Here is a 26,830-nt window from a genome sequence, read left to right on the forward strand (position 1 = left end):
CGAAGCGTCTGCGCAACGTAGACAGACGTGTTTAAGAAACAAAACCAAATTTTAAATAGAAATCGCGCGTTAAATGATGGCTACATGTCGTAACATTTAATTTGATTAAAAAAGCACGCATTTTTATTACAGCAATTGCAATGAGGCTAAATTTCGTTCATTTTCGTCCTTTTTAGTGCGTACGCCTCATCCACCTTTTGGTATGTCATCGGCATCACCATCTACCGCGCCAAAATATTTACAGCTGGCCGCTGCAGAGGTTGGGGTGTTGCGGTTGTGGCCGATAGTGTTAATTTTGTATCTTTGTCTCTCGGTGTCCTTGTATTCTTTACATTTCGCCTGCCAGAGTGCAGGACGCTTTTGTACTCGCTAACTCCTCTCTGTTGCGCTGAAGGAGCATCAGCCTCTCCCGCGGAGCAGGAAGGAATCCCTGGACTTGTGCAAAAGGTATGGTAAACTCATGTCCGCGGGGTTGAAGGGCGTAACCACCCATGTCCGCCCTGCTGCGAGCGTTGGCGGGGCTTAAGCCGTTTGCATTTAAGGCCGCGGTGGTGCAAGTTTTGTAAACTCCGCGCGCACGGGTGTGCGCGTGTGTGTGTGCATGTGTGTGTCTGTGTGCGCGTGCGTGCGTGCGCTTTGCCTTCCAATGGCACGGGGTTGTTACCCGTTTTTATATGTGTATCTTTCTGTTTTGAGTGTTTGTATTTATTTTCTTCTCCCGTATCCCTTTCCCCACTTCTCGGCGGGCTAGCAGGCGCACCTGTGTAAGGGTCTCAACCTTTCTGCCTAGCCTTGCACGCTGCCGAGTGGGTATCGCAATCTGTGCAAATAAAAAAACAAATATTATTATCGCCATTGTCGCAAGGTCCATGGCGAAAATGACAGTCCTGCGGTGGCGAAAACCGTGGAGAAAATTTAAACGCTCCTTGCATCTAGTGAACACGGCCGTTCATTTGTTGTTGCCTTCTGGACGCAGCGGGAAACGGGACGCCTGGACGCAAAATATTTGGCTCCTCTAGATACGTCGGAAAGCGTCAAAAAACGCTGCGTTTCGTCCCGGCGCCGGAAGTGACGTCAAAGCGCAGGCGCAGACGCGACGCAGACGCGGAGAAAAGCGCGCCATATGGGCTAGCCTTTAGGCTCGGGCGAGGCCACGTCCTGGTCTTTGTTCTCTCGTTTTTGGTAGACGACCGGGCGCTTCAGGCGCGCTGCGAGCTTCCTTTGCGTGCGAGAAAAGAGAGAGAGAGAGAGAGGTGGGAACGGAGAGTTTGAGACACGTTTGGCTATCTTGGGCAGATTTTCAAAAGGGCGGCTGTGTGCGCGTTGTTTGGAGACTACTTGAACGGCGGTGCAAGCGAAGCGGGATTTGAGTGGACAGCTACCGGCAGTTCGTTTAGCGCGGGAAGGAGTCGGACGCCCCGAACGCGTGTGTGTGCTCGAGAATGACGGTGGTGCTAAGGAGTATCGCCAATGCCTTCCAAGCCACACGGATTTCCTCGCCTCTGCCGACTACGCAAGAGGACGCTTCGCCCCAATTGCAGGTGGGACACAGGTTCGCTTCTTTCATCCGTGTAGTATTTTTCATTGTTATTGCTTGGTTTTAGCGTGTGTCTAATATTTTTCGTTTTGAGAGATTAGCAATTTAGTTTTAATATCATAGTTTGTTTTGCCCCGAGAACCACTGTCTGTGCGTCGGTTAGTACTTTGTAAGCGCAGGGCATGTGTAGCATTTTAGCTCATGTGAGCAGGCCGTGAATGCGAAAATAATAAATTCGATGCCGAGCTGGCTTTTCTGAAGAGTTTGGCTTGTTTATTCTATGTATTAATTTAAAGTAATTAAACTGGTGGGAAAGTGCACCAGCTAAACCGGCATGACCAGTTCACCAGCATGACCCAGCACGACCCAGCATTCAACCAGCTTGACCAGCACGGCAAGCTGGGCATGCTGGAGCAATAATCCAGCATGAAGCTGGGATGCTGGAAGCAGCTTGACCAGTACTGCAAGCTGGGCATGCTGGAGCAATAACCCAGCAAGAAGCTGGAGTGCTGGAACCAGCTTGACCAGCACAGCAAGCTGGGCATGCTGGAGCAATAACCCAGCATGAAACTGGGATGCTGGTACCAGCTTGTGCTAATTTCTTCCATAGGGTCTGGCCTTAACGTGGGTGGCAGAACGATTTTACTAATACCTAAGAGGGCTTGACGCAGTCTTCGAGACCGATCATAAACCACTTGTGGCGCTGCTGGGGCAAACGCTGATCGATCACCTCGCAATCAAAGGTTTTGCATGAGGCTCATGCGGTACAGGTTCGAAGTAGAATACGTTCCCGGCAAGCTGATTGTCACAGCAGATGCTTTGTCCCGTGGCCCGCTCGCCGAGACAGACAGAAACAGCTTTCTTTCAGTAGCGGAAGTTTCAGGCTATACGAAATGTTGCTTGATGGGCCTAGAGGGAGTAGATAACTTTTTGACAAAAGTAAAAGAGTACCAAAAAATGGATGAGGTTTGTGATTCTTTAACACGCCAATGTCCAGAGGGCTGGCCGAGAAAGTCGTCACTGCCTTGTCTTCTTCAGCCATACTGGCAGGACAGACCTCTGATGACGGAAGTGAATGGAATTTCGCTAAACGGTAACCGGATAATTGTGCCACAAAAACTACGGTTGGAAATGTTGTCGCGGTTGCATAAAGGCCATCAAGCTGTCAATAGATGCCGGGCACGTGCTCGAGAGTGCATTTGGTGGCCAGGCTTGAGCAAGCAGATTTGAATTAGGGTTTGTAACTGTGAAGTATGCGCTCAATTCGCTAATCAAAGCCAGGAGCCAATGATGCCTACGTCTGCTCCAGACTTTCCGTGGCAGAAGCTGGGAATCGATCTTTGTCAAATAAAAGAATCGGACTTCTTGGTGGTGGTGACTTATTTTTCCACATATCCCGAAGTTCCCGCTCTGTCATCAACTACGATGGCAGCGATGATCGAGCAGTTGAAGCTAATTTTTGCGCGTCACAGAGTCCCGGAAACGGTAATTTCCGATAACGGACCGCAATTTGTGTCGTCTGAGTTCGGAAGGTTCGCGGAAACGTACGGTTTTTGCCACCGAACAACAAGCACGCGATATTCTCAGTCTAATGGGGAGCAGAACGAATGGTCCAAGCAGTGAAAAGATTGATACAAATGCCATCTGATCCTAACCTGGCGTTGTTGTCTTACAGGTCCACTCCGGATATAACTGGGAAGACTCACTCTGAGATACTAATAGGTCGACGGCTTTGAATGAGACTGCCAATGATACCCGAACAACTGCATCCAACGAACTTGAATCAAGCGTAGTTGATCCGAAGAGACCGAAGTGCAAGAGATAAGCAGTATCGAGGGTTTAACAAGCGCCACAGAGCGAGAGCGTTGCGGACTCTTCACGTTGGCTATCGGGTATGGGCGACGGACGTGAAGGCGAATGCGGAGGTTGTGGCTCCAGCCAGAAGTCCGACGTCGTACGAGGTACAATTGTCATCCGGGGTGACCCTAGTGTGGAACAGGAACAGTTTACGGTTTTTCGCCGCGAAAACAAGAGACCGGAGGAAGCTACGATTCCCCAACCAGAATGAATAGACGGTAGGACAAAATGGTATCGAACACGGTTCAGCCAAGAGCTTCGGTCCCCGCTTCTGTAGCGAGTCCGATGACCCTCCCGTCATCATAACACGGTATAGGCGAACGATCAGGAAACCTAAACGATTTGGTATTGATGATTAGCTTACAAATATGACGGATGCCTGAAATTGTTGTAGTGAAGTTTCCATATTTCTAGTTCTGTATTTAGGTTATATGTTTTAGTTTTAAAAAAGGTGCTGGAGTGATTGTATAAATATGTAGTGTATGTCACAGCATTTCTTGGTTTTCTCGGTTTTTTTCTTTGTACAATCTGAGATCTGATGGAAATTTTTGTTTAGCTTTTGCGAAAAAAAAAGAAAACGAGATGAAGCGATATATTATATCGCTGTCTACGCGCTAGCGTATCGCTGCGTCATGCTGCATGGCAGACAGATATAAAAGGATTGAAAAATAATAAACGAGGGCTTTTTGACTCTGCAGAGAACTTCGTGTTGGTCGTTTCTTCGTGACTACGTCACAACGCGACAGTCCCTATGCCCTCCACCCGCTCCTCCCCTCTCCAACACAAACACACACACACACGCGGCACACACATACATACACACACGCGCGCTCGCACGCAAACACACATGCACGCACACCACGCCGGGATGTATAATTTACGTAAATCTGATTAGAGCCCAGGTTCAGCGATCATCAAGAAAGGCCGCACAAGTTTATTTTTATTTCATCACGCACATGAGCGTGATGGTACTAGAGCAAGAGGAAAAAGGACAGATGGCAAGGGCGGCACAATAGTTTTTTTGGATTCCAAGTCAGAGCAGCAGGGCGGCCGACAACGCATCTGGGAATAAACCCAGTGACTGCCGACCTCCGCACCGGCAGTAGATATGTTTGCTTATTTTTGGTCCCGGACCTCGATGGAGTACCTTGAGTTACCGTCAAAAACGGGGGGGGGGGGGGGGGGGGGGGGGGGGGGAGATCGTGGAAGCTGGGTTGCGGAAGCTGGTTGGAGCTAAAGGCTCCCTGTTGTGGCCAACGGCGGAGAGTTGACGGACTGGGAGGAGAAGTGGTAATTAAAACCACAAGCGAAAATAAACTTCACCACTGCTTAAAACAATTACATGACGACAGTACAAATATTAAAAACTATAAATACTGCCTCGCATGGTTACATAGTTAAGCAGCTACACAGACGGAGACCTCGGCGTCAAGTGTCCTCCCGCGCACGGTGAGGACGGCGGCTGAGTCGCCGAGAAGGGCCTGTCGCGCACGACAGAGGTAAAGTGGTGAACCTCGGGACAGCACTGCTGGAAGGCATGAACCCGCTCAAAGTCGACAATTTTCCGTCCGGTCGGGGGTTATGGCAGTGCGCCGAAACCTGTCCCATTCAATCAGGGTCTGGCTAGAATTCGATTGGTAAAGGCCCGACGCGCTCTCAACCAATAGCATGGGCAAACCCACCCTCGCCAGGAGGCAAAAAGGTCAGCTCTCAACGACAGGTCCCACGGTAAGTGCTTAAACTTTGAGATGCATGTCCTGGTTTCTTTATGGTCGGACTCGGAAAACAAACTGACTGCGATGATTCCAGCGAAAATCGCCAGGACGTGCCTCATGGGGAAAACCGCCCATTGGAGTGTGAGCATTAGGTGCGTTAAAACCAAGTAACAAACGGAGAACTGGCCATGCGCAACACACGTGGGTCTCGCAAGCACAAGCGCAGCAGAAGATCACATGGGATTCAAAGAATACGGTGACCCCCCCGGGGATTCACCCAATGCTGCGTCTACGTTTGCTCGTAGACCTCTTTGGCGCTCGGGCCCCTGTGCAGGCAGCCCCGAGAGCCACTTGAACTTGATCCGCGGTCTCCTCCTGTGTGGCCTGCGCCCGAAACCAGCGTCCACGGTACTTCATCTAGCTTATGAAACGGCCTGCTCGTTGACAAGTGGAATTAGGAGTTATGCTGGCTTTATAGGTTTGGGTGTCTGGATCCTTGGTTTAGGGGAAAGACTTGCCGGCAATGATCCATCGTGGGAAAGACGCAACCTCGTCGTTGGTAGAAAAACTATATGTTCAACGCCTACCCGAAAGTATAATCAAATTATTTAAGCAAAACGCCGTCTCGGCGGCGCGCAAAAATGCGACCACCTCTACAGGCCCCCTTCTTCACAAACGGGTTTATGGTGCCCAAACAACGACAGTGACGTGACTGAGGCCGCTTAATTTTCCTTTCAAACCTCTAAGAATTCATCATCTGGGTCCCTAACCTGCACAGCGGGACCAAGCGAGACGAAGGAACCGAAACATTACCACCCTCTGCGATTGGTCAGCTCAGCACCACTGGCGAATCCCAGCAGGCAACGATGTCCCGATCCCTTGATCCCGCTTGCTCCTGCCGTGTAGATTAGGGCCCCAGCAGGTCAACAAAGTATGTCGAGAACAGCGCACGCATGTATTCCTGTGTGACGAGAGAAGCCAGTCTATACACGTTTGCAAGAAAGGCTCCGGTGCGCTGACATTGAGAGCGATGCTGGTGCCGCGTAACGTTTTAGCCATGTTGAGGTGGGCTAGGGGCACGTCATTGAATTGCGCAAGGAGCAGGTTCGCCTCACCTGAGGGCGCGGTTCGAGGTTAAGCAGGGATCAGACTTGCAAAAGTGTATATAAGACCCTTTTGCTCACAAACATAAACCGCCGCTTGCGTTCCAAGCGACTTCCCTTCGATCCGACTTTACAAGCCTGTCGAGCTTGTAAAGGATTGCCTCCTTTACAAGCTCGACAGGCTTGTAAAGTCGGATCGAAGGGAAGTCGCTTGGAACGCAAGCGGTTGGTTTATAAGAATATTCGAAAACGTTTACCAGATCTCGCGCTTCTTCGTTCTTTTAGCGTTCACCTGGAGAATATGTTGTTAAACGATTCATCGACAGTTCAAACAGCGGTGTTGGGGTGGACGTTGTTTTTTATTTTTCTAAACCGGAAGTTCTCTGGGACGTCAAAGGCTGGAGCACGGCCTGGTGGCGTTTGCCGTAACGTTTGCCATGAAAAAGGTCTTAATACTCCTTTCATTCTTAAGCTGAGACTAGAAGCTCCACGTTGAGCGCGAGCTTTCTGCCCTTAGTAACTTAAGTGTGAGCGCGGAGGCACGCGCAACCAAAGCGCTCCGGAAGCCAGCGAGGTCGCGCTGAAGTTGGAGCTTCTTGTCTCAGCTTAAGGGTGACCGGAGTGTAGGCCTATGAATATGCTTGCAACTGTTTTGGTTTCAAGTTTATACCATACCGGTTGGGTTTTCTGCAGGGATGGCGGGCAGTGTATGAATAACATATAAGTTACTGAAAGGTACCGCCGCGCGACAATGTCGTCTCGATCGAAAAACAGCGAGCTTTGCTCCCTCGGCTCGGGCCTGAAACCGATGTTGCCGATATCGCCACCTCGCGGGGCAGGCGACGCACTACTTTTTGGCAGCGGAAACACATCGAATGCATTACGCCTGTGTGGCGGAGCATCTACAGAATTTTAAACATGCCACCAACTATAGAGCAAGAAGGAACAACGGGAACGCTACTTAAACATTGTTGTTGTTGAGGGTCATAGCATTGATCGCTCGTACGGACCATTTCGCCAACGCACAGCGTTGTCATTCGTTTTGTTGAAGGCTCCGCGAGCCACTAACTACCGCTAAGTAACTGCCACTAACTTACAACAAGAGCGATATTCGATTTCCCATTTCACAATACAAAACTCTGTGTTGCAGACGGGTGCGCCAATGCTCATGTGCAAAGTGCAGTTCGGTGTTCCCTTTCATATGGATGAGCGATCTGCTTAAATAAACCACGCCCTTAAGTTGTCCCTGCAGCTTAATCGACAAGAGACAAAATACGAGTTAAGTGTGTCGTGGCCTCATTGTGGATGCATGTAGTGCTAGCAAACATTCGCGACAGCACGACACTTGTCTGGCAAGCAAACACGCTACTGTCGTTAAAGAATCGACTGAAGCGGCATGCGTCCCTACACTCCCTCCGATCGAACATCGACTGAACCATCTGGAGCAAGCGTCAGTGATCGAGATTCGAGCGGATGTCGGGTTTACATGAACCCGACTGCTCAAACAAAGTACTTACACAGAGGTACGCAGAGAGCCAACTGCACTACTTGAAATATGTACTACATGACTCCTGTCTTTCTTACATAGGTATATGTTCCCAGTCACGCTTTTGTGTGCCCCTAGGGCATTAGGCCTTGTCGATGTCTCGTTTAAACCAAGAACTCAAAAATCTAACCGTAAGCCGAGCTGAAAACATTTTAAGACGGGAATGATATGAGCTAGTTGGTATAACCTAAATTTTCAAAACCACCGAAAAAAGAAAATATTTCGTACGATGGGGGTAATTAAAACGTCAAAATACTCCCCCCTCCCCCCCCCCAAAAATATTGGGACATAGTTACACAGTTTTTTCTTTTATAGCAAAACGACTAAATCACGGGCCCACACTGGGCTGGGGCGCCACGCGTTTACAAAATATACGATTCCCCATCCGCGACTCCAACTGTCTATCGATTGCGCCACTGCATTTTTCAAGATGGCTGACTTAGTGAGGGAGATCCCTGCTAATCACGAGTATTTTAGCTTTCACAAACACAGCGTTTTATTCCCGCTGCTACGAAGAAACAGATATTTTGCGTCAGGCAAGGCACCCCTTCCTCCGTGCAAAAACATCATCAACCGAGGGAGGCGTGGAGGTACTCGCCTTGTGTCTCGCGACGACCGGCGTCAGGAGAGATCCGCACGAGATTATTGTCAAGCTCGTTGCGGGAAACGACGCTTTCAAGTTTCGTTTGGAAACAACAGCCTGCTCGTTCATGGCGGAAACGTCTGAGTGCCGCAAGCACTTAGTCGCCATTCTCCTGCACTGCAACAGGCATGCGGCTACCTACGGGACTTTGTACTGAGCTACGGTAGCTAGAGTCCGAGATTGTCTTGCTGAAACTGTGATCGTCGCTGGTTCATATATGAATGCAGGCACGCCGAGTATTAATAGCCTGTGTACATCTTGGGGGGGGGGGGGGGGGGGAGGGGGGTGCCTGGAACTGAAGCACGATAGTTGTTTTCGTGGCTGTGGTTGAAGAACGCTTAAAGGATACTCCGTGATTGGGTGGCTCCCGGAGTTGTGCAAGCCAGATTGATTACGCGCACGATGTGTCGATGCGATTGTTTCGTGGTGTCCTTTCTCAACCTGACCCAATTGTTTCTGGCATGGTGGAAAGTGAGCAAATATATGGCGTAAAAGACAAATCAAGACATGGAACAAGCATTTCGCCGATCACCAGACAGGTATTCAAGTTCAAGATCACCAGACAGGTATTCGTTTTTCATTTTACAGGACGGCAATCCTTGCTCTGGACGACCTGAGCTGCACTGATAGGAATTACTCGTGGAGAAAGACGCCTGGAAAGGCACTTTACGGAGAGTCTGTGCCCGTGAAGGAATTTTGCCACGTGAGAATGCTGCCAGCCTCCCTGAAATGTTCCCCTCAAGAGCAGGGGTAGATCTCGAAGTAGCTGACGGGTGCCTGCTTCAACTCCTCGCTGCCAAGCACAAGTAGTGACAAAGTACATATTTTAGAAATATGCGAATGAACCCACACTAAATGTTTAGTTTAGCTATTTAATAACCTTTATCATTGCTTCCTTGCCAACTTTCTTGTACCACTGGTTATAAATTCAAGCAGGTCTTGAGTTTTGCTTGACAGTGCCAAACTTCGCAGATAATCTAATTAAATTTTACGTCACCTGGACCTCATCGATGATGAGTAGTGGCTGCAACCATGTCAACATTTCATTTAATTATTCAGTACTGATCATAAGTAGCGGCGGAAACCACGTAAACATTTAATTGAATTATTCAGCATTGACAATAAGTAGTGGCTTCAATCATGTCAACATTCAGTTTAATTAATCAATATGCAGCTGCATATTGAGTAATTAACGCGCTCAGTAGCGTGTTGCTTCGCCAAGGGTGACTCTTTGCACGATGATTTTGCAGATGGCTTCCCGGTCGGCCACTTCTCGTTTGCCGAGGGATCATTGTTGTCATGCCTAATATCATATCAAACATAGGGTTTTTAAATTTGTAAGCGTCGATCGAACATTGCTGCTTTATCTACGACTAAAGCAAACTGCAGTTTATCACCAATTATAACATAATCTCCGAACACTTGGGGCCAACACCCAAGACGGCAATTCTAATCGGCCCTGTTTTTGTGATTCACACTTCCAAAGGCTGGAATCTTGATAAAAGCTATGCGTCCACCCCTTTGATAACGGAAGGGTTTGGTCCCAATAGCCTTGCTCGCAAAACGCGACAACGCTCGACGTGCCGCGTGCGGGACTTTCGCTGATCCGGTCGGCGTTCGGCCGTGGGAGCTCATATGGCCGGCGACTGTACACATATGGGAGGCCGGGGGCGCCACCGGCTGCATCGCGTGACCGTGCAGATTAGCCACTATCGGCCTCTACAGACCTAAGGTGAAACGAAGTATAGTCAAGCTCCTGTCCGTGTCGTTTCCGTCTCTGTCTCTATAATCTTTGCACTTTTGAATACCATCGGAATTATGAACTACCTTAATCTGAAGCTTAGTTCAGCTTTGTCTTGCAGAGGTAGTATCGTTTCTTCGCCTGCGTTGACTTAGCTGTTCGTCTTCATCATCCTGACTCTGTTTGTTCCTTCTTGTTCCCTTTCAGATCACGAAGTAGCAAAGTGCGCCTGTCCAGTCTACTCTCTTGACTTTGTCTTTTTTGCGGTATTGTTACTAGCAAACACTGCCTTGTCCTTCTCAATAAACCATCTTCTCTGTGCGTCGAGGACTTTTACGGTCTTGTAACAACGTAAAGAACAGCTATCCCGGGTCACTTTGTCGCTGGCTATCAATAACGGCGAGCAAGCCCTCCACCAAAAATAGGGCTCTCCAGTGTGCTATCGCTGCGTGTGTGCCGCGTTTGTAACACGAGCAATAGCGGGAAAAAAAGAAAGAACTAATTTTGACCATCGTTTTCGGTCACGGTGCCTGCATGACGACGCTTGCGTACATTTCGTGCATGAGCGAACCGATCATCATATATTTTTACGGCTTTTTTGTTATGCCTTGAACACAGAATTCACGGCATGAACAGGCAATAAAATGAACGTTGAAGCTTTGTTTTACAAAGTTTGTCCTGTGCAGTTTGACACACTATCCACCCTAGTCCGTCCACGACACTGCCACGACTGGGCTAGAGTGGGGGAGGTAATTGATTTATTGAACCAAAGCTAAAGCTTATTGAAGAGCAGATACATAAAAAGAGAAGCTAAAATGGTTGACAAATATACACCTTGAAACAAACAGATATTTGTAATAAAATAAAAAAAAAATAACACGGGTGTTAAATAATAATAAAAATACAATCACAAAAGACAATAATGACATTCAGACAAGCATGTCCCCTTTCTTCATTGCCGTTTTATTTTTAGACTGCCCTGCCTATAGTATGTTACAGGTTAAGAAAATGTAGGGCAAGACCTCTCACGAAGCTGTACCCACCATGATTGGTGGTTTTCTTCTCTCCACCGTTTGATCTGCTGAAGGGAAAGGAGTGAAAAGCCTTCTGGGAAAAGCGTGCCCTACTTATATTTATTTAAACTATACACCAACTCATATTTACAAACAAACCGGAGCGCCCCTAACGGACGCCACCGGCGGCGCCGCGCATGCGCGGTGGATGGTGGGCAAGAAGCCCGCCGTCGCCCATAAACAAACCATTAAATTGCGATGTTGTCGGAGTCGGCGGGAGTCCCCGTGCTCTTTTTCGCGTTGGAATTGTTGATTCTACGTCCTCCTAACAATGTCTAACTACTTGAGCGGCTTCAGCAAAACTAACGAGGCCAAACTTTGCGTGAATAATGTGACGTGCGGCGATTCATTTCAGGTGGACGCCGCAGAATGGGCGCTAAAGCCTGACTCCCACGATGAAATTCTGCTCGCTATTTTCAGTCGCGACGTCGCTCGGGATGTAAAAGCGTGGACCGTAGCTGAGGTGGTAAACGTCGATATTGAAAACCGCAAGTAGAATCGGGCATTACAAGTCGGTGAGGGCCACTGGTAACAATGATCAACATCATCTTGTATCTGTTAACACTTAGCCTACTTACCCCAACAAACCTTCAAAAGTGTTTTAGGCCTGCACTTTCTTCTTACCGCAATTACCGGGTCAACGTTTGGTTTGCGGGCCGCTGTCGTTTGAACGAGCTGACGACAAAAAGCAGCCAAGTTTGAAAGAGCAGACGACAATTCGAACGCATGCGGAATGAACTACGGGTAAGAAGCACCGCGCCCAGCATCAACAAACCGTTCGAATGTCACGTTGTCGACGTATGTGTGAATCTGCATACTCTTTTCCGCGTTGGAATTGTCGATTCTACGTCGTCATCGCAATGTCTCATCACTTTAATCGCCTGAGCGAAATTATCAAGGCTCGTTACGCCGCTAAACTTTGCGTAAATAATTCGACGTGCGGCGATTTATTCGCATGAACGCCGCAGAATGGACGCCAAAACCATGACGAGATTCTTCTAGCTATTTTCGGTCGCGACGTCGCTCGTGCTGCAAAAGTGTAGAGGGTAGCGGCGATGATCGACGTCGATATTGAAAATTGGAAGCGGGAACAGACCAAGCGTAACAAGTAGGTGATGGCCACCGGTACCAATGATCAACATCTTGTATCTACTGTTTACACCGAGCCTACTTAAGTATTTTGAGGCGTGCAATTACTTCTCATTGCAATTACCGGGTCAAAGTTTGGTCTACAGGCCGCTTTTGTTTGAACGAGCAGACGACAAGAAGCAGACAAGTATGAAAGAGCAGACGAAAGTTCGAACGATCAGGCGGCCGTGTGAATTTGAAGACGCACTGAACCCGTGGGTGGTCCGGAAAACTTGGCGGTTTTCTCTCGTTCATGTTGGAACAAAGCAAATACATCTTGCGACCACAAAGTGTTGCCCGCACACGCAATCGTGGTTTGACAGCGTCTGGTTTGCCCTTTTCACGGCTACTATTCACGTTCTCGGACGAACGGAGGGGGCAAAAACACATGAAAACTGATCTTCAAACCTTTCCAGACTCTCTTGGTACAACCCCCGTCGCAGCATTTTGACGAGAAGGGAGGGTTTTTGTCTCGTTTCTTCCAGAAGAACACAGGGACGCATGTCTGGCACGGCGACTTCTGCTCACCGCCCCAGACCGGAAGTGCCTCCGGCGCGCCACCACCGCGGCGTGACGTAGGAGAGTTGAGTTCGTGTATACGCGCCGTAAAACAGGGAGAAATGGAAAGGGACACAACGCGGAAAGGCTACTTTGCACTACATGTTTATTGAAAAACAAGACGACTATTAATAGACCCCGATTAGGTTGCTGGCGTAGAAATTCAAATTCTTTATAGAACCGGTGAACCGACGGTGCATTATGCATCTGCTATCCTCCCGCCATTTCATGTCGCATGATTCGCACACTTCTCGCAATAATCTTCTTAAAGGAGCTGTGCAACGATATTCAATTGAAATATTTTTGACTTTACACGAGCTTACTGGCACACTTGGGACTCAGGGATACTCACACGCAGCGCCACTGGCCAAGAAACGCCTTTGTTGCGGTGTAATTTCAAGGACAAAAGCTGTGTTGGATACACAGTTTAGCGACGGAAATTGCGTGAGTCGTGCTTTGCAGTGTGCAATCGTGGTGCCGCTTCGTTCAAATGACCGAAGGCTCACTTTGGTTGTGCGGTGCACCGGAGAGCTGCCTTGCCGCTTGTAGTTCCCGTGCCGTGCTAAATGATACTGTGCTGCTTCCCAAACTGTTCCGGCGTAGACGTGCACTTTCACGGAGAACAGGTGTGCGAAGTACCGAAGAGCTGCCTTCAAGCTGGTAGTTCCTATGCCATGCTTTACGTGATGCTGTGCTGCTTCCCAAATTGTTCCGGCGTAAACGTGCACTTTCACGAAGCACAGGTGTGCGACTTACCGAAGAGCTGCCTTCAAGCTGGTAGTTCCTATGCCATGCTTTACGTGATGCTGTGCTGCTTCCCAAATTGTTCCGGCGTAAACGTGCACTTTCACGGAGTACAGGTGTTGCAGTTGGTATTGATTCCGCTGGTCTTTCGCACGTTTCGTCGACACCAAAGTTTCATCAACACTCGTTACGCGAATTGCAAGCCGTATGGACATTTCATTGCGCGTGTTACCTACCCAGTCCACCCGTTCACGCCGCTTTGCGATGGGAGTCTGCAGGGGCTTATTGCCAGAAAAGTGGTCCCACATCGATTTCAGTTCAGCTCGTCCACGGCAGCCGCCAGACCCCGAAGGAGAGGATTTATTCGGACAGAATGCCACTAAAGCAATGCAGCTTCTTAAGTGGTCAGGATAGACTCTTTTCTGTCTGTTTTGTTATATTGTGACGGATGCTTGCTCCAGTCCTATTTTCTATCAATATTTACTATTCTGGAAAGTTCCAGGCCATGCTCAGCTGTCACTGTATGTTCTGGTGGAGGTGCTGCGCACTTTATCCATAGCCCTTCACTCTGTGTGGACCCTGGCGGCTCCTCAGCCGAGTTGCCCGATAAGAAGCCACGGGTGGCACATTATCCCGAGTCTTAAACACCCGGCAAGCCGTGAACAAAGTCCTATCCCGATCCCGGCAGAAAAACTGCAAGACGAGAGAGTACCACAAGGATGAAACTCGGAAATACACCACGAAGAACTTGAAATCCAAGCCAGTCGCTGCTATCAGCAAGACACACCGGAATTAGGTCTTTTGCCAGAAAAAACGAAGCTGACTAAGCCAACAATGACAAACCTGTAGCAGCAAACCACGTCCGCTCCCACCATCGTTTGCATGCCCGTTGCATCTCACACTCTGATGCACTTTTACGCAAGGTGCGTAAGACATCGAGGGCTGGATTGAACAATATGTCCGTGTCGCCCGCCACAGTGGGTAGATGGACAACCAGCTCCTGCAGAACCTGTACTTCCCGTGGAAGAAACTGCGAGGCACTGGTTTGAGAACCACGAATCCTCCTTAACGTCGTGGGAAGTTTGCAAGATCGAGCTGAAGTGCACGTTCATCAGTCAACATTGACGAGAGAGAGCCGAATTCCTGATTCTTTCCAGGACACAGCCCCAACGAGAGCGTCACCACCTTCGTGGAGGATGTTTTGCTTCTGATCGAGCACCCACGCCAACCCTGATGCTACAGAAGACAAGAAGCTAAGAATCCCATGTCCCTCATGTGAGGGACAACACCTTCAGCAGGCTTGTCCGCAACCCCACGACAACAGTCGGAGGGTTCATATAAATGAGGCTTCTAACATTGAATGTACACTGCAGGCCCGAGCCTGTCCCTATCAACAACTCCCCAGCGTCTCGACACTCGAGTTGCCCAGCTGCAACTTCGACGCCAGGCATCCGTGACATCATCCACAACGGTGTCCGGGGGAGATAAGGAAGCTAGTTTCTGCCATCAGTTGCCTGGGTTTTATTTTGATCGCCGAGATTGTTTCAGAAGCAGTTCGACAGGCATTTCAACTGGAGACTTCTTTGAGTGAAGCGGCATCTGACGAACTGAGGGCGACTTATGCCACAAAGTAACAACGACCACCACCGGCTACCTGTTACTATTGAATGCCAATTCAACGAGACACCTCAACGCCGAAGCATTCCGGACATCGGGAAGAACCAGTGTAGGTCCGCGCTAAACAAAGTACACCGAGGAAAACGGAGGTATTGCGAATGGCCGACCGAAAACCACTCTGCTACCACTGCATGAGGCCAACCATGTCTACTGAAGTGCCCGTACCAATGAATTGGCCTTCAAAGGTTCGTGCCGAATGACCCTCGACCACGTCTTGACGAGCGTCCGCGGAAGATTGAGGATTATCGTCGGCGGTCTTTGTCCCTGGTGTTGACATTACCCCGAAGCTCGTGATCTACTTCATCTGGACGGGAGGTAAGCACGACAAAGCAGGTGAGCAGCAATGCAAGGAGAGTTGATCTGGTGTCGGTTGTCGTCCAAGGACAATACCTAATAATTTGCTGACAGTAATTGTCTGCGTCCACGCCACGAAGCACACGATTTCCAACTTTGAGGGAGAATGCCGCTCACTGACTTAAAGAAATAGAATGGTTGGTTGCTCTCAAAAGTGGACTGCAAGCATTACCAGACTTCACTTTGCCACATGAGACTTGCACAAGTTGCAGTGGTCGCGGGATGCAGAATAAATCTCCATTACGAAATGGAAGTGAAGTGGCTTGGATAGCAAACAAACATTGTTGCCAGCTATCAAGTCAACGGTACATCAAAAGGAACAGCCACATAACCAATACATGCCCGAGCTTGCTGCATTGATGCAGAAAACTGCCAGGAAAATTTTGCGGATTAGAAGCCAGCCCTGCAGCTTCAGTGCATCAGATGTCAGTGGCCGCACATGACGTATGATTACAAGACGGCATCAGTCGGTCAAAGTTGCTACTCGACCAAACTGAACACCGACGTGCCAGAAGCGTCATCCGACAACAAGGTCCCCAGGTATTACGACTCAACGCCTGACAGGAGGCTGTCGCAGAAAAAACTCGTTCTGGAACCATTAACTAAGAATCAATAATTATGTAATCCAGTGGAAATAAACATATTTGATACACTAACCAGATAAACATATTTCGGCTTGCCTTTACACCTCGAGAGTTTATACACCAAGAATTGGGTTCACCGCACGCGCAGGTCCTTTTGAGGGCACTCGCATCTCTGACCCTTCAATAATAATTAATGGGACATACCAGACTGGCAGACTTGTTGCATTGGGCTGCACTCATTCTACTTCTCCTGAACATTTGGCACATCCGAAAACCAACTCCAGTGATGTGAAAATGTTATTTATTAATTTATTCCCTCCAGTGGCCTTCGTAGGCATTGCAGAGAGGATACTTCAAACTACACAGATGATAATAACATTAAAGCACAGTGCTGTAACTTCTTAATTGCAAAAACAAACCCACCTCTGAGCATATACTTTAATAGTATGTGTTGATGCATTGTTATATAGCAGGACACTTTCTATATGTATTACACAATAGACCCTTTGGAGAACCCCATCAAGAAACACAACTGTTACCATTTTGTTCGGCATAGAGCACACAAATGGGCCCCAGTTCATGTCGAATGCTAATGCAGAATTCGAGTCCAATAGGTTGCGAGCTGAGTTTACAGTGATGGGCGGACATAACATTCTTGTCGAACAAATGGCCAAAGTATGAAAGCCTGGGGTAATTAGACTAGTAGCTACTGTAATTCGTTTCATCCCAATTTGGCAAACGGCAAAGGCTACACTCTCGGTGAGCCAATATGCACGTTCGAGGGAGGCACATGACAACATGCCATTCAGAGTGCTCGTCTGCACAGATTTTTCACACACCTTCGCTCTGTCTCTCTGATTGGTTCGAGGGGGCTGTGGTGGTTGCCCTTTTCCAGGTTACAATGATGCGAAGTATAAGCAATCCACACTTCTCAAAAAAGTCTTTTGAAGAGACCGAAAGGGATGGTCAACATTTTTCAACAAGACTGCTCTTCAGGCAAGGGATGAACACAAATATGAATCATCTTATCCAGGTAATTAGGACAAGTAAATAATTGACCGACTAATACAATGCACTCTTGACGAAAAAAAGTATTGCTGCAATAAATCCTACGAAAGAGAAAAAGCTGCAGTTAATCTATGCATACACCAAAACAGTTGTTCTTATTGCAAGTCAAATAGCTTTGAAGCAGGTGCCTGCAACGATTTATTCATCCCCGCACTCAATAAAACGCCATCCTCGTAGCTGAAAATAAGTGTGCACTTCGCACTCACCAAAAAAGGAAGAAAAGCGATCGAATGTAGAATCGTCGATTAGCACAAAGGGTTAAAGATCGCAGGAGCTTCCTCGCTAAAAGTTGCTATGGTTATTCGGTGACGCAGGGCTGAAACAACTTCTCCTAGGTCCTAACGCGACGTATACCTTTCGCATCGATTCTCAGACATTCCAACGTTCAAACAAAGCTAAGAGAATGCGAACATTTTATGCTAAAACCACTCAAAGTTTTATCGATCCTCGAACAGGTCCCGAATCCGAGCACCGGTACGGCGATACGGCTGATGATGTCTCACAGGTGTTAATATCCAGATGATCCAGAGCGATCTTGCGCAAAAACGGTACAAAGTCTCATTCCTTCATATTTTCATATTATACCTGCGTCAGCGAGCACGAAAAAGCACGAAATCGTCGGAAAGCGGCTGCACATCACGGCTGCCGCGCACCGAACAAACTCGCATCCGCCAGCTCTGGGCGCTGCCATCTTACCTCTGACGTCACGGCTCTTGGGAGGTCACGTGACGAGTGGTCACATTTGCGTAAAACATGGCGGCAACCGGGGGGGGGGGGGTGCCACTTCCAAACTTCCGGTTTATCACTCTAAGCCCCTCTACCTCATTGCCGGGATGCAAGACGCTTCAGGATGAATAAATGGATGTCGACTTTACCCTTTGAATTGGACGGTGACAGGAGGAGTCGACAGCAGCGCCCTCGCCTGCCACCGAGACACCCGACAAAGACCGTCTCGCCTCGAAGCATGAGCGAGAGAGGGCGGTTAGCTCATTACCCCATCCACGGGTTGGGACCGGTGTTGGCCGGGCGGTGGCCTTCACGGAAGTGGGTCCATGAAGTCTCCATGCTTGCGGTCGAGCTTATAACCGAGTAGCATGAGCACCCTGTCGGTCGAAGACATGGTTTATGCCACTGGTCCGGCTGGCTCTCTTAGGATAGAAAAGACTCGTCTTACGCCCTATGGACACTTGACATAGTGAGCGACTTTCTAAAGGAAGCCGGCCTGCACCCGTCGCCCGACAAGACCAGGTGCATGGCCTTTGCAAAGGAATGGGAGAAGGCCGATGCGGATTTGCACTTCGACGGCAAGAGGATCGGCAAGTACTCGCACTTCGATCCCACCGGCTGGACTGAGCGGATGCGGGGCACCTGAAAGAAGGGGCTCTCAATCGTCCGACGCCTGGCAATGCGGGCGGGGTGTCTCGGAGAGGGGTTGGCCACGACCGTGGTCCAAGCCACCCTGGTATTGAAGATCTCGTACGGCCTGTGTTTCTATGAACTCAACGAAACACTGATGAACGACGCGTGACGCAGCATTTCGGATCTGCCAATGTGTACACGTCTGAACCTACTGTACGAAGCCGTCCCGATGCTTTTCTTGGAAGAAATCGGAAAGAACCAGGAGCGGATCTGCGGTGCCAAGCTGACGCACTCCCGACTGGGCAGGGCCCTGGCAGAACTCATGCTCTCGTGGAGCTCTCTGCGGGCGCAGACAACGATGCCACCGATTCCCTACCCCATCCCACCATTGCAAAAGACGACGGTCACCCCAGCCACGCCAATCAATAAGAGGATGAACTCGACGACCAACGCCGGAACAAGGCGCAAGTTTTCCTGCCTACACGAACAGAGGGGCGGTGGTGACGTCGAGCTTCGAATGTACGTCGGCGGCAAGTTCTAGGCTGGAGTGGCTTCCGCGGTGGCGTGGCTTCACGGGAACGAAAGCAAAAGCAAGACGCTGCAGCAATGCGCATCCGCGCAGAAAGCTGAAGTCAGAGTCATACTTGAGGCATTCGAGGACATGACCGGGTCACCGAGCGAAGACTTCGGAAAGTAATCATCTCCGTGTACTCACAGGCCACCGTGAGGGCGCTCTGGACACAAGTCAAGGCACATGCCGCGGTCGGAGAGATTTTCCGGCTGGCACATGATCCACAGGGTGGTTCGAGTCACTAGGCTCGGTTGTCAAATGAACCGTAAAAATCGACGCCTGCACGTAGCCATCTAAACTTTTCGTCAAAGCTGTATTTCACAGGTCGGATTTTTCTTGTAAAATTACAGAGCGTAGTTTTCTTTCTGTAAAAAATAGGGCCAAGAAACTTGCCAGGGTCTACGGCGGGCGGCGACCCAGATGACCAAGTCCAGTAGCGGGATGTGTTTGGCGTTCGTATTGATAGATGGCGTGGGGAGCAGCGTCTGAAGGTGCAGCCACTGGGTGCAGCCGACCAGCGAAAGAAAGCAGACGACGCGCAGACAAAATCCGTTGGCAGCAAAAGCGCCGCCGTTATGCAGACGCGTTTTTTTTTACTTTAAGTTTTTGCTTTTATTGTTCGCATTTATTTTTTAACCAAAGGTACATTTCAAAAAGATTATATTCATTTTAATAAACCACGGTGGTTTGCCAGCCGTCGCAATAAGGAGGTAGCGCCATCTATCAATACGAACGTCAAACACACCCCGCTACTGGACCCCTGTCGTCTGCGTCTGCCCGCCGTAGACCCTGGCAAGTTTCTTGGCCTTATTTTTTACAGAAAGAGAGCTACACTTTGTAATTTTACAGGAATAAACCGACCTGTCAAATAAACCTTTGACGAAAAGTTTAAATTGCTACGTGCAGGCGTCGATTTTGACGGTCAATTTTAGATCGAGCCTGGTGACTTGAACCACCCTATAGAACGAAGCCCCCCGAACACACTCTCCGTCAGCGTGAAGTGGGTTCAGGGTCACGCGGGTGTCGACGGCAACGGGAGGGCGTGTGAGTGTGCTGTACTTCCCAGAGTGCTCTACTTTCTGTATGATCTCTTACCGTTACCAAGAATCGCCTCGTACAACAAGCACGTATTTAAATGAACCACGCTCTTCTACTCGGCCTCGATAAAAAACTATGCTGGGTGCCAAGCCATGTAGGTATTCCAGGTAGTGAAGCAGCAGATACGTTGGCTACCTCTGTTAATGGTGGCCTAAATGAGCCTGCTGGCCTACACCAATTATAAAAAAAAAATCGAGTTATGAACTTTGGTATCAAATTACAAATCTATCTACATTTCCAAAAACGCATTTAAGTACGAGATACAAATACAACCAAATGTATTTGGTCTCCTCCAAATACTTTTCCAAATACATTCCTCAAAATTTGCGTCAGCGACTTTAGGGCACCTGCAACGGGTTTCTGGGCATCTCATTTTAATTTTGCATCGCACACTCGGGAGTTAGTGTGCGAGGCTCTAGTAACGTAAAAGAAATATAATCACAACAAAGTGTAATCAGCTTGGATGTAATAGGTGAAAAAAAGTACAGAGCTTCAAGCAGCTTTTTTTGTCGCTTACATTTTGGTATAAACCAACAAAGAACCGAGACAACCAAGACGCGCAGCACTAGCTAGAGAATTTTTTATTGTTGCAACTTGCGCCAGTTACGAAAATCTGGACGACCCGCGCATTTAGAATGTTCCAGGCAAAATATAGATGGAAATCAGGCTGGAAACCATTACAAGTTGTCACAGGCACTTGTTTAGCCAGTCTGCCTGTGAACGTCGATTTCGTCACTATTCTTGCCCTGGACTAGCACCGTAATCACAAGGTCACTAAACGCTTGTGCTTGATTGAGAGACACTGCATTCGGTGCAGAATGTAGTTTTCTTCCTGCTCTGGACAGTGCCTTTAGAATAAAGCCGGAGGAGGAAAGGAAAAAAGTTTCATGGCCGAATAAAGGATGGAGACTATATCTTACAACCACATGCATAAAAACAAGATGCATTTTCGCCCACAAAATTGTATTTAATTACAATTGTATTTGAAATACCCACATTTTAGTTTTTAAATACACACGTCAAATACATTACCAAAATTGTAATTAGATACAAATGCAAAATACACAAAGTACTGGAAATACGTATTTCAAATACTTGTATTTATGAATGAACCGTACTTAATCCAATGAATCAAATAATCAAAGTTTTCAGGAACTCGCCCAAAGCCAAAAAAACGGCGGAGCCAGGATATATATATATATAATAGAAAAAAAAAAACGCTTATAATTCCAGAAGAACGTGTGCGTGTCACGAATAGTTGCAAACAGTTCCGCTACCGATATCAGGAGGAAACCCGATAAGCGGCGTGCTTCCCGTTGAAAGACGCGAAGTCGCGGTAAATTTAGTAAGGCTTGTGCTCCAGGTTACCACGTAATAAAGCTCTAGATAACCATATATTTCCGTGCAGTTTGGGCATTCTCTAATCAAGGACAGCTCCAATTCGAGATTATTTGGGTTTCCAGATTTTGGAATGGAAACCGACTTGGGGATTTAATCTCGGGGTTTATCGGTCCTCTCGGTAGCTTTTTATTGCACATCGACAGACGCTGAAAGACAATTGTCAGCTACGATTCGGGAATGTCTACGACCTTGACTAAAAGAAATCAACAAAATAAATATGGAGTACTTCTAGCTTTTCTATTCTGATGTTTTCGCATGGCATCACGAGCAAGGGGAGGTTGGGAGGTGGGCGTCATGACACAATTAGATCGCAGCATAAAAATACTTGCTTTGGCAGATCAGTTGTACTGCCAAACTTGAGAGCTACTTGTCTTTCGAATCAAAATCACGGGAATATATCTGAACAAACTTGGTGCGAACCGAACACTCCATTGCCTCCAGCCAAATGTCTCGCGAATGTTTACCTGTGTAGGTAGCTTCTCGGTGTTCAAGACATGGTTGCAATCATTGCACTATCCACAAAGTAGCGGGGCAGCTTTTACCGGAACCAATATCTTTATTCATTACTGTAAACAAAAGCAACCAGACCGAATAGCAGCAACCGAGTCCTTTGTCGCTAAAAATATCTTCCGAGGTGCTCACAGTGCCGTCCGCTAAAGGCCTGGATATGTGGTAGTCAACTGTATTAGATTAGCCCAGTGACGGAACTGGTCATAGACGCTGCTTGCACGAACAGTACCCCCCTCACTCACCACGACTGGCCTCTAGTCGTTCAACGCGCCACACGGCTGCTATGGAAACTGCAGTATATTCGATGGAGTACGTACGTTTCGAAGCACAGCGTCTAGATGGCGCTTCACCGTACTCTATGGAAAACACAGTTATGAAACGAAAACTATAGATGGCGCGTCAAACGACGGGAGGCGAACTGAAATGGGTGAGGGAGTTACTCCCTTGCGTGGGAGTAACAACTGAAGCAATCTAGTAACGTTGGTGGTAGTTCAACTTTTAAAACCGAACCTCGGTACCGCACACGCACAACGCGCTGTAATTAACACGTTTTGAATAAAACCAGGAATGCGAAACCCACATCCGCCGCTTTTTGAGAAAATCCTGAACACGGTTAGGTTGTTGTCCTTGACGCCGTTGCGGTAGCATCCACGACGTCTTTTTCATTCGCTGAGCGAGCTTGCGTGTTTCAAGGCAGTACATTTATTTTTCAATCCCCCCAATCGCCGACGTCGCGTGTCATGCCGTATTTCTTCGTACCGCCATCACACGCAACGCCAGTGCTTGGAGGCACTGCAAAATAATTTTACTGTCTTGAAACAGGCAAGAGGAGCAACATAATTAATTTTAATTGATCTCGGGAAATAAGCACGTGCACGTGTGATAAGTTTATTGCATGCACAGTGCCCAAGACGCTCATAATAGCTGAGGAACGCTTTCAGTACGATGGTGCTCCATAGCGATCTTGATGCGACTGGTTTTAACGATACTGTCGAAGGCTTGAAGCTTTGAAAGGGGCCAAAATGGCGATCACCACGGCAACCGACAGCGATAAGCCAATCACCTTGAGAGGTTTTGTCTGTATGTTGGTATTTGTTTGTGTAGGGTTTGCAGGTGGGAAGGTAATGGCGCTACCATCCCAGATCCAGTGATTTTACCCTGGCCTACTCGAACCGTGAAGGTCAAGTTTCGATCGACCGACTAGAGCCTGCGTATATCCTGAGCTCCGACAACACGAACAACCTCACACCGCACACTGCGAATGTGGAATGCTCTGCTACGATGGACATCCCGCATCGAACCCAACCCGACCAACCCTGTCCCCGCACCGTTCGCTTCACTCTCCAAAACATTAAAGAGTTTTAGTAGACCGTTTTCGCTTTCTCGCTCCGCTCTATGGAAAGCGGAGTCGCCATCGCGCATGCGCGACCCGCTTTGGGATTTGAGCGTGAAGCGTCAGCTCCGATTTCCTCGCCATTTTAGGAAGCGCGTTCCACACTCAGTAAAGCTTTACTAGATTCTGTTTTTTTGGAAAGGAATTCGAAATGGGCGCTTGCCACTTGAAAGCATGCTTGGGAGCGCGCTTGACCGTTATGAACCTCGCTGCACTAAGATGGCTGCGCAGACTTTGTTTGAAACGGCGTCCTCAGGAAAACGTTTCACGGTAGTCGAGAACCTCTGGCTGCTTCGGGAAATTGCTGGCCGCAATCCTTTCACGGCCCCTGAACGCTGGGAACAGGTGCTGCCTTGTCTAAGCCAGCGGGCTCGAATTTTTTATGCGAGCGGACAGATATTTTGTTAGGTTACTTTAGGCAGCAAGACAGTGCCAAATAGCGGAAGTGAGTGCTCGATTTATATCTTTACATTTTTTGTTTTCCCAACGAAATTAGTTTTATGCTTTGGTTTACGATAGGGTGGGCACCTTAGTGTTTATGTACACCGTGCAAAACCGTTAGCGGGAACAATCAATATCCTGTTTTTATTTTTCACCTTAAATTCGAGGGGCTGGCATCAACTTATTGGTGTGGAATAAAGCGCTCGTTTGGGGCACTAATCTGAGCGACATAATTTAAGCTCCAATAGCTGTCAAAGAAATAAACTGTAAATAAAAGCAATTTTATCGTGTTTGTATTAACAGTGGAGCGCAGTGTACGTATCTGCCTTGGGGGATGACATGAAACCATTTTGCTTGGCTTCACTTCTTTTCATTTCTCTTGCGTGTGTTTTGAAAGTACATTTTTCGCCTTCAGCTCCAGCCTAGTTTCAGCCTCACTTGTGCTATGGTGTTTTCTTGCAATAGAAGGCCACGCAACACAGGCTACTTTTACAGTGCTGAAGTCAACAGTAACACTGTAATTTGATTAGATGCAATATTCACACGCACATCTGAGGAGTAAAATGGCCGTCGTTAGTAAATACTGTTTTATTAAAATATTTTTAGATGCCTTTCAGCCTAGTTGGACAAGTATTTCGCTCAGTACAAAAGCTTGGATATGATTCACTGGGATCAGTTTCCGCATTCTAATATTAAGCCAAACCATAAAAAAAAAAAAAAAAAAAAAAAAAAAAAAAAAACAGGTTAGACCCCTTGCATCATGCCCATAGTCTTCGTAGGGCTCGTCTCGCTGACAAATTATGCCGTCTGCGCGCATCACTGCCTGGTACTTGAACTTGAACTTGAACTTTATTTTAGCAACATTATGCCGAGGACACCGGACACAAAGCTAAAAGAAGCTAGCTGGACTGGGTCCGGTGCCCTTGCATCAACCTTACTAAAACACTCAGTTGGGAAACTCGCCGTCGAAACCTGGGCCGCTGGCGTCCACCGAGACAGCGCCACTCTTTATCGTTTGTCTGTACTGTGGTCACCTTGAGCTTTTTGAAAGCCTGTTTTTGCGTAAACACAAACGGAAAAGACTCTTTCTGTATGAAATTTATTGGAGTTTAGTACAAAAAGAGGGGCGCGTTATGTTTTTAAAATCTTTAGTTTGCAGGGTTTTGCGGCACAATTAATATTGTTTTTATACAACCATGCCTCAGCGGGCCTTTCAGGTAGCACGTCCTGACCTAGGTGCATTTTAACGTCGGTAGTTGAACGCGACGCGTCCGCCGGGGAGACGGGACTGGCACTCCTGTAACCTCTACCGCTGTATTTGTTCTGAGAGCCAAAATAGAAGTCACGTGCAGTTCCTCGAGAGGCCGCTGCGGGAGAAATGGTGGCGTTGTGTTCGTCATTAGCTCGGTGCTCGGAGACAGATTGGGGCCACTTTTTCAAAGCTGTCTCTATGGGAGTTTCCCAACTGAGTGTTTTAGTAACGTTGCCTTGCATGTACAGGGAACACAATCATATTTAAACAATCCTAAATATTTCTTACAATATTTAAATCAAACAATTTAAAACGTTCCTATAAAATTTTAAAATCACCGACACTAGAGAACAATTTTTTTTCTTAATTTAACAACACAAAAAAGTACGCAATGTTTTCTTAGTTATACAATGAATATCGATGCGGTTCATTACAATGTTGCTAAGCAATGTAGGTAGATTATGAGCAAGAGACTGCAGTGCATAATTTGTACGGAAATGGGGAACCTTCCAGAATTTTCTACGACGAACATCGAAGACTGATTCACGCTCAGTCAGGTTTGCTAGCTGTGACAAAAAAGCAATAAACTCCAAAGTTGAAAAGGCGTAAGAAAATGGCAAACGATAGTCATAAATACAAGAAAATTTCATGATATTGTAGCTCAAATGTGTGTCGTACGGAACATTAGCAATGAAACGAATAATTTTTTTCTGAAGAGTTATTAGTTTGTTGACGTTACTTATGGTCGTTGTGCCCCAAACTAAACGGCAGTAGTTGATTTGTGGGCCGAACAGAACATGATAAATTTGAATCTTAACTTTTGTAGGCAAAAGAGAGCGACAGTGACCGATGATGCCAGCTACCTTTGCCCGTTTGTGAGTTAGAAATTCTATATGATGATCCCATTGCATAAACTCTAAAAAAATTGTGTCTGGCGTTTTATGATGACTTACTATTTCAATTTCCCTGTTTCCAATTTTAAGAGCATAAGTAGCATCAATATGTTTATTTACAGGTCTAAAAACAATCGCTTTAGTTTTGGTAGTATTTATTTCGAGGCCATTTTTTTCTGACCATAAAAGAAACTTTTCTAAGATAACATTACCTTTAATAATCAGTTCATCGATATTCGTCGCAGAAATAAAAATACTAGAATCATCTGCATACATTATAAAACGTGAGTGTTGACAAATGTTGACGATGTCATTTATGTACACATTGAGCAGAAGTGGGCCAAGTATGCTGCTTTGCGGAACACCAGACTTCAATAGTTGCAAAGATGAGGTATAACCATTTATTGAGACACACTGTTTGCGATGTTGTAGATGTGACTGAATGAGTGCCAAAGACGTGCCCCGTACACCATAACAGGAAAGTTTATCAAGAAGCGTTGCATGGTTAAGAGAGTCGAAAGCTTTGCTAAAGTCAATAAAAAGTCCCAGTGTCATCTGTCGTTGCTCTATGTTTTTTTTTAATA

The 26,830-nt window shown here is 47.5% G+C and overlaps 1 protein-coding gene across 1 annotated transcript; it reads left to right on the top strand.

The window, feature by feature from the left end:
• Positions 1-8,216: 8,216 nt before the first annotated feature.
• Positions 8,217-9,155, top strand: LOC120849412 (the record flags this gene model as incomplete). The annotated part of the gene is made up of 2 exons (XM_040221619.1): positions 8,217-8,527; positions 8,990-9,155. Coding segments are annotated over 2 exons (477 nt in total), but the record flags the coding sequence as incomplete, so codon positions are not given.
• Positions 9,156-26,830: the final 17,675 nt, after the last annotated feature.

The sequence above is a fragment of the Ixodes scapularis genome, unplaced genomic scaffold, assembly GCF_016920785.2.
Source record: "Ixodes scapularis isolate PalLabHiFi unplaced genomic scaffold, ASM1692078v2 PGA_scaffold1__304_contigs__length_218370807, whole genome shotgun sequence".
In the NCBI taxonomy this organism is placed as follows: domain Eukaryota; kingdom Metazoa; phylum Arthropoda; class Arachnida; order Ixodida; family Ixodidae; genus Ixodes; species Ixodes scapularis.